At 54.3% G+C, this 7,691-nt stretch overlaps 1 protein-coding gene across 3 annotated transcripts in view; it reads right to left on the minus strand.

Annotated features, from left to right (window-relative positions):
* Positions 1-246: 246 nt before the first annotated feature.
* Slc5a6 (solute carrier family 5 member 6) overlaps positions 247-7,691 on the minus strand; it is a 12,400-nt gene continuing 4,955 nt past the window's right edge. For 2 of the 3 annotated variants that reach the window (XM_033763250.1, XM_019204646.2), the window contains exons 4-16: positions 7,441-7,492; positions 7,011-7,078; positions 6,209-6,363; positions 5,676-5,816; positions 5,382-5,511; positions 4,788-4,876; positions 4,291-4,403; positions 3,877-3,944; positions 3,406-3,492; positions 3,126-3,307; positions 2,711-2,814; positions 2,406-2,521; positions 247-2,087 (exon numbers count right to left, since the gene is read on the minus strand). In XM_033763250.1, coding sequence (XP_033619141.1) covers positions 1,941-2,087; positions 2,406-2,521; positions 2,711-2,814; positions 3,126-3,307; positions 3,406-3,492; positions 3,877-3,944; positions 4,291-4,403; positions 4,788-4,876; positions 5,382-5,511; positions 5,676-5,816; positions 6,209-6,363; positions 7,011-7,078; positions 7,441-7,492 — 1,452 coding nt within the window. In that variant the 3' untranslated portion in view covers positions 247-1,940. The remainder of the gene's footprint in view (positions 2,088-2,405; positions 2,522-2,710; positions 2,815-3,125; positions 3,308-3,405; positions 3,493-3,876; positions 3,945-4,290; positions 4,404-4,787; positions 4,877-5,381; positions 5,512-5,675; positions 5,817-6,208; positions 6,364-7,010; positions 7,079-7,440; positions 7,493-7,691) is intronic. The other variant, XM_033763253.1, reaches the window with a different exon arrangement.

The raw sequence follows: 7,691 nt of genomic DNA on the forward strand, positions 1-7,691 counted from the left end.
ACATGTTTAAATATCACATTCTCTGGTGTGAGAAATCAAAAGTGTAAATAAAGACCCAAATGTACAATAGATATTGGGAAATGGGAAGAAAATGTTCAAATGAGAAGGGGAACAAGGGAAGGGGGAGAGGGAAAATAAAAGAACAAAAGGGAATAAAATGGAAATAAAGCTTTTGTAAATAAGGAGGGAAGAGGTGAAGGGAAGAGAAGGTAATGGGAAAAAAAGAGCAAGATATATCATGTACAGGCACAAATTTCCTATGGTGAATGTTATCATTATATATATGTAAATGTACAAAAAAACCAAAAAACAGGGCAGCAGATGCAAGGCCCACTGGCAGCCTGATATGGGTTGGCAGGCTGGGTTCTAGCTCTGGGCATGCTGAGCCCTGTTCCTCCACAGGGTTGACCAGGACAGCACTACAAAGACGGCTGGGGAGTGACTTAGAAAGTTGGAGTGTAGCCAGGTGTAGAGGCAGTTGCTGTGGTCCAAGTTATTCCAAAAGCAAAGGCAGGAAGATCACTTAAGCCAAGTAGTTCAGGGCCAGCCTGAGTACACAGCAAGGTCCTCTCTCAACTACCTAAATAAATAAAGCAATCGAGGTAGAATATAAACAGAACATCCAAGCTGCACAGGATGGTGGGAGAACAGCTGTCCTGTGGCAGGGATCCACAGGCCTGCGCCACAGCGGAACTCCCAGCCCTGCCTGGGACAGGACCCTACTGAGAGGCCCTGCAGAGGCATGCTGGGTGGCTGGACCAGACCAGGCCAGGCCAGGCACCGGGAGAGAGCAGGTTGAGGAGCCATAAGCAGTATTCTTCACAAGACCATGAAAGTAAGTCCGGCTTGAATGTTCTGTTTCTCAAATCCTGGTGTTTTCCCTCTAGCCACCAATATGAAAATCTCAGAGGATCAGAGGTTGGTTTGGTAAAGGACAAGTATGGAGACAGAAAAGACCAACCACAGGGGGCCAGAAATCTCAGGACAGAGCACCTCCCACCCTGAATTATCACACAGACATGGCAGCCAGACTCCAAGCTCCACCCCATCCCCTCTGCCTCCTGCCCAGCAGGGGACGACCCCTCCACATGGGAGGAGCTTGGTCTCCTCCAGAGGCTGGGCTTAGAAGACAACTGGAAACAGCACAGGAGGCCTGACTCTAGAGCTAACGGCTGTTTTTATTCCTTAGGAACAAAGATATGTAAGGAAGAAACTCCAAAGGAAACAGGAGCATGGATGACAGGCAGAATGACACCAGGATGGCCCAGCTCAGGAGTTGGGACAGCACACTGCAGAGGACCTGGTCATAGTCCTGTCCCCAGGTGGCCATCTTAGCAATGGAGAAGGGAGTCAGTGACATGGAGAACTTGCCTGCTCTAGTGGATAAATGTACTTGCCTATTCTGAGAGGCCCAGGGACACCAAACCCTCCTTCTCAAGAATAGAGGTAGACAAAAAAATGAGGAGACTGGGTGTCACAGACAACTGGAAAGTAATCACAGGGCCACTGTGGTTGACAGAGAAGGTGCCAGATGGGATGAGAAGGGAAGCAACAACTGGTCAAGGTCGCTCCATTCTGTACGCTGGAACTGGTCTGCCTTGCCAAATGGGCTCCAAGGACAGTTATAATCATGCCAAGGGGCCTGGCCATGTTGACTCAAAGCCATTACCCTTTTCTCAGAGGATTTGCTTCTATCCCCATTTCTGGTACAATCTTCTGCCTGCAAGCCCAGTCTTCTAGAGAACAGGCTAGCGAGGGACACATGCCCAAGATGCAGTAGCTTCCATTGCAGGCAAGAACCTTTAAGAGCAAGGTGCTGTAGTGTGGGCTAGGTCATCACACCCAATCCGTACAACCTATCAAGGGACTCAGCCCCATAATACGGAGTGGCCCTTGGCTGCTGCCTGGCAGTGAGGACAGAGGCCTCAGCCTAGTCCCCGTCACAGTGAGGTCTCCTGGAGGATGAAGGTGGGACTGAGCCCCTCCTGGCTTGGCCCATCTTCAGCCATCGCCCACTTGTCTCCACTGTCTTGTAGCACCCCATTCCTCAGCTTTTCCGGAAACAAGCTGGTGTCCACGGAGACGTCCTGGGTGGTGCAGAGCGGGGCAGGCAATGTGGGCAAGGGACGCATGCGGGAAAGGGAGGGGCCCTGCTGTGCCCCTGCTGGGAAGGGGCGGAGCCAGACCAGGACGGGCAGTGGGAGGACAGGGAGGCGTAGGTACAGGGGGCAGGGGCTGGGGAGGGCCGTCGGATGGCCAGGCCCCCATCCTCCAGCACAGCCCACCCTGTGGGTGGAGGCTGGGGTGACAGCTATCGGAAATGGTCAGAGTGGGGTCGTGGGCACAGGGGACACAGAAGGGGACCTATATGGAAAGGGAGGGGATCAAGAGACAAAGGGTCCCACCTGGCTGTGGCTTCTGCAGCAAAGCCACTTCTGACAGGACAAGGGCAGGAGGGCACGGAGTTTGGGCAGCACAGGGTAAATGGTCCGAGGGTTCAGGGTCCGGCCCCGCATCCCCCCTGTGGACAAAGGTGCTTCTGAGTCTGCAGCACGGTGAACCCTCTGGACCCATCCAAGACCCCATCCAAGATCCCAGCCCCACCCACCTCCCAGATCTGGCTGCTCCCAACCCCCGGGGCTCCCAGGGCAGCACCCCCAGAGACTCCCCCAGTTCCTCATTTCTCTGTGCAGCAACCCCACACCCTCACCAGTAAGCAGACTGACGATCAGGCCCACCACAATGACAGTAGTGGAGTTGTGAGCGCTGTACCATAAATAAGACAGGGAATAGAACCGCTGCAGCCCTGTGGGCCTGGAGAGAGCACAGGGGTGAGGACAATTAGCAATCCGCCGACAGGGCACTTCTCAGGCTCCCAGCTCCACCCACTGGGTTGGTCTGGAACCCAACACTTCTCTGAGGCCTTGATCTTTTAGTAAGCCCCCTGTGAAGTGAAACGGAGCTATTAGGATGGGCATGGTGGCGCTCACCTGTATTCCCAGCACTTAGGAGGCTGAGGCAGGAGTTCCAAGCCAGCTCGAACTACATAGTGAAATCCTCTCTCAAAGACAAACATATAACTGAGCTACTGTCCCCACAGAGAAAAGGAGTAATCCCCACCTCACCTGGAGAGGGTGCTCAGGGGCATCAGGGGGGTCACAGTTGCAATGGTCAGATTGCTGGGCAGGGAGAAGCCAGACACATTAAAGGAAGAAGATGCCTCGCCAGAGCCCATGCTGGTCACTATGCTTCCAATGCCAACCCAGAAGGCCATGATGAGTCCAGCCAACAGGCCCACAATGGCACCCTGCAAGAGACACGGTGCGTTCTCCTGTCACAAGGCCAGTCCCCCACACTTCAGAACCACTCCAGGGGCAAGACTACGGAGACAGATGCATTACTCACAGGAGGGTTGGCACAAGGGAAGAACATCCCAAGGCAGAAGAGTCCAAGTAGTGGCCCCCCGACCATGCCAAAGATACTGATTGCTGCCTGGGAAGGACAGGGTGAGAAAAAAAAGACAAAAGAACACTGGGCTCAGTGAAGCCAGCCTCACTGACAGAGCACAGCCACCAGCAACTGCCTCAGAGTCTCACTCATCAGCTGTCTGCCTCTACTATCTGGGTCAATTCCAGAGGACAGGAATGGCTAAAGGCATGCACTCGGTTTCCATCTCAGAGCCAACATCCTCCCAGAAATGACCCCGGGCTTTTGGTCACACGACAGTTCTTCACAGGTAAAGGGTGTTCAGAGAGGGGAATCTCTGAACCTGACCCTTAAGCCACCCTCCTGAACACAGCTGCAGTCCTCACTTTCCTGTTTTAATCAATTTCTTCCCACCCTTATAAAGTACTTTCTCCCTTCCATAGCCATTACCTGCAGCAAGGGTCCCATCTGGGAGGAAATATAGGCCATTCCCAAACAAAGCAGCCCATAGCCAAAGGCTGGGGAAAAGCAGAAGGGAAGAAACAAGCAGATGTGAATAAACACTAGAAAAAGGGGAACAAAGTAGAAGCACCCGCCCCCCCAAACCATGGCTCTGTGTCCCTACAAAGAGGGCCTACGACCTCCTGTCCCGGCTCCAGATCCCTCCACCTGTCCTCACTCCCTTGTGACTCAAAATCCTCCCCCGGAAATGTCAAGCCACAAACAGGCATGGAGTGAGGCTGCCTGCTTCAACAGGCAAGTGCTGAGCCCAAGATGAAGTGTGCTGTTTAGCAGCACCCTGACGGTAGTGGTCAGGGGATATCTCAGAATGAACAAAACTGAAGATACGCAGAATAATCTCACCAAGGCTTCTGGAAAGCACAATGGCCCGGGTTTCACAGAACTCAGGGAACCAGGGCTGAATCAGGTCTTCCATTGTGACAGTTGCCAATGAGTTAAAAGCAGAGGATATGGTGCTGAAAGGAAAAAGAGTATGATAAGCAGAATTGCTTCTGGGAGCTGAGAGCAGAACTAACAGAGGACTCTGGAGGTAGCAGTGCCCCAAAGGCACAGAGATGAGGTGGGCATCCAAGAAACCACGCTCACAGCCTCAGGCATAGCCCCTCAGAGGAAGCCTGGAGGGCAAGGACACTGCCGTCTTCTGACAAGAATACCAGTTTGTTCAGTGGATTTATTCCTGGCATTGTGGAAGAATAACCTTTAACTGAAATAGGGACCTACCTTGAGAGGCTGTGCTGTCTTACAGATAAGCTGTCCCTTGTCTGTGTGCTGCAATGGATTGCCTGAGGATCCAAGCCCACCTCTCCCAACTACCATCCCAAAGACAGTTAAAGGGGTACCTGAGGGAGCCGCTGAAGAGGCAGGCAACAAAGAGCCCAGGCAGGCCCGGAAGGCCTTTCAGGAGGTCCATCACAAAGTAGAGGACGAACTGCAGGCAGAGCAAGGCAGAGCACAGCTCTCCTTGGGAGGCTGCCTCCCTTTGTGGTCCCTCCCTGCACACATGCACCCCAGCCAGTCCGTTGACCTCTCCAACAATCAGAGGAAATGGGCTCTGCAGAAGAGCTCTGCCCCTGACCAGCAGTGTGACATCAGCGCATTGCCCACTCGGCTAAGCCTGTTTCTTATCTATAAAATCCGGAGGTTGCCAGGAGGCTTAGAAGAGAACAGGCATGTGCCAGCACCCGGCAGAGCACATGATGCACAGTGCAAAGTCCGTAACACTAGATCCTCACACCCAAGAAGGGCGAGCACTGACTAGGCGATGCCTGGGGCTGGGATGAGCATGCTAGATAGCTGGGATCTCAGCGTGGGCGGGAGTGTACACCCACCATCCACCCAGGCTGCGAGTCCTTTCTGGAGCCACGCAGACACTCCACTCCCGGCCCAAGCTGGCCTCCCACAGGCACAGCAAGGACCCTGAACGGCCTTCTCACCTGGTCAGGGGCTGCCTGAGCCTGCTGGTTGCTCAGAGGAAACTCCTGGTAATAGGCGAACATGACGAGGCCAATGAGGCAGCTCACGCAGAGTGCTATCTGCTGGCAGGGAAACACTGCGTAGCAGGAACTGCAAGAGAGGCCAGTGCCCAGGAGAGACAGTGTTCAGACTTGAGCCTTCAGAAAGGAGCCTCATGTCCCGGCCCCAGTGGGCACACGTGCACCTGCCTCACCCCAACTGCCCACTGGGAAGCCCTGCATAGCCCTTGCTCCACCTCCTGTTCCTGCACTCACAGCACAGCAGCCTTCTCTGTGTGGGAACTGAGGTAGCGCTGCACCTGAGCCTGGTTCACCCCATACAAGGACAACATCATGAAGACACCCCCGAAGGCCAAGGTCCAGAAGGTGTGCCGCACAAAGGGGTCTGGATTCAGCCTGCAACAGATACACCAGGTCACTGTGCCATAGCCTCAGAGTCCAACTCAGCCTTCCTGTCCTCCTGGCAAGAGGGTTAAGCGGGGAGCAGAGCAGACACCACTGCTAGGCCAAGGGGAGCTGGGTGGACCCAAGAGACAGCACAGCAAGCTAAAGGGAGGCTTCTATTTCTCCACTCAGTCTCATCCCAGGTCCTCATCTCCACCCTCCACAAACGCCAGCTGCCACCTGTGATCACTCCGCCTCTTTCCAGTGCCAGCTTCCCACCCACATAGTGTTGTACCCAACGCCTCCCAGCTTGCCCTCTGCTTACTGCAGCCCTTTGACTGGGTTCTAGGATGGGCTCAGCTCCCAGGCACAGCAGCACCCAGCCAGGGGAAGGGAGTACTTACTCGATCCCAGAGATGAGGCCGTGCTGGGAGGCCACATCCCACACACGCCCCATGCCGCCCACTTTGGCTGACCCCACAATAATAACGGCCACCTGCCCTAGGAACATGACCAGCGTCTGGAACACATCTGTCCAGATGACGGCCTTCAGCCCCCCCTGCAGGGAAAAGATAGCACACTGGCCCCAAATGTCTCCCAGGCTGTCCACAGGAGCTCACCACCCTACCACGAGGGGCTGGCTACCCTGCCGTCAGGGCCACCATCACTGAGACTTCTCCCCTGTTCTCGGCCTTCACGGCCATCCTTTGTCCCACGTCTCACCCTAAACCTCACCATACTCCACTCTACCCGAGAATTTCATCCCACCTCCTACCTATATTCTCATTCATTTGCATATACTGTGTTGTGTTTTGTTTTGTTTGAGGCAGAGTCTCTCCATGTGGTTTAGGCTGCTCTCACTATGTAGTTCAGCCTGGCCTTGAGCTCTTGGTGATCCTCCCGCCTCAGCCTCCCGAGTGCTGGGATTAGAGGTGTGTGCCACCACGCCAGGCATCCTACCTATATTCTTTTTGTTGTTGTTGTTTTTGAGACAGGGTCTCACTATGTAGTTGAGATGGCCCTTGAACTCACTATGAAGCCCAGGCTGGTCTCAAACTCACAGCGATTCTCCTGCCTCAGCCTCCCAGCATGCTGGGATTACAGACGTGCGCCACCACGCCTGACATCCTGCCTGTATTCTCATCTCGGCCCTTCTTTCTCTTCTCCTCCCATCTCCCCTCTATTCCTCAGGGCTCACTGACTTACCAGTGCAGTGTAGATGGCACAGATAATGCCCAGGGTCAGCACTGAGAGCCACAGATCAAAGCCCGTCACTGTAAACAGAGAAATCACACTCTGATCTCTCAAAGAAGGCCTCCCAAGGGAGAAGCCAGAGAAGCCCTGACAGGGGCAGCTATGGCTGGTCATAGAGATGAAGCAATTAGCTACTAAAAATGAAATAAACCATTTGCCAGAGCGGAAGGGGAAATGTGTGCAGGGCTCTACTGAGAGGTACCGATTAACATGAAGCATGGTAGTGTCTCAACTCTGAAATGAAGCAAACCACGGGACCAACTCCAGGGGCGCACGCAGTGAATTCACTCCTTGTCCAGGGCAATGCTTTCTGGAGCACCTCCCCTCCCAAAGGTATTTTCCAGCCTGCCACAGCCGGAAGCCAGGGGCTGTGACTCCTCACCTGCATTGAGGGCCAAGGATGGCGCATAGAGCACAACACCCATGTAGATGACCTGTTGGATATGGGAAAGGATGTAAGAGAGACAGACGCGGGCAGGATGGGAGGATGAAGCTCAGCTACCTCTCCAGCACTTCCCCTCACCGGGCTTACTTCCCTCTCCGTTCTCCCGAAGACTGGCTTATGTCAGCCACCAAGTCTGTGGTAGCACCAGATGAAATGGGTAGCAGGATGCGGGGGGGGGGGGGCCCAAA

Source organism: Fukomys damarensis, unplaced genomic scaffold (genome assembly GCF_012274545.1).
Source record: "Fukomys damarensis isolate Sample0158 unplaced genomic scaffold, DMR_v1.0_HiC HiC_scaffold_2, whole genome shotgun sequence".
In the NCBI taxonomy this organism is placed as follows: domain Eukaryota; kingdom Metazoa; phylum Chordata; class Mammalia; order Rodentia; family Bathyergidae; genus Fukomys; species Fukomys damarensis.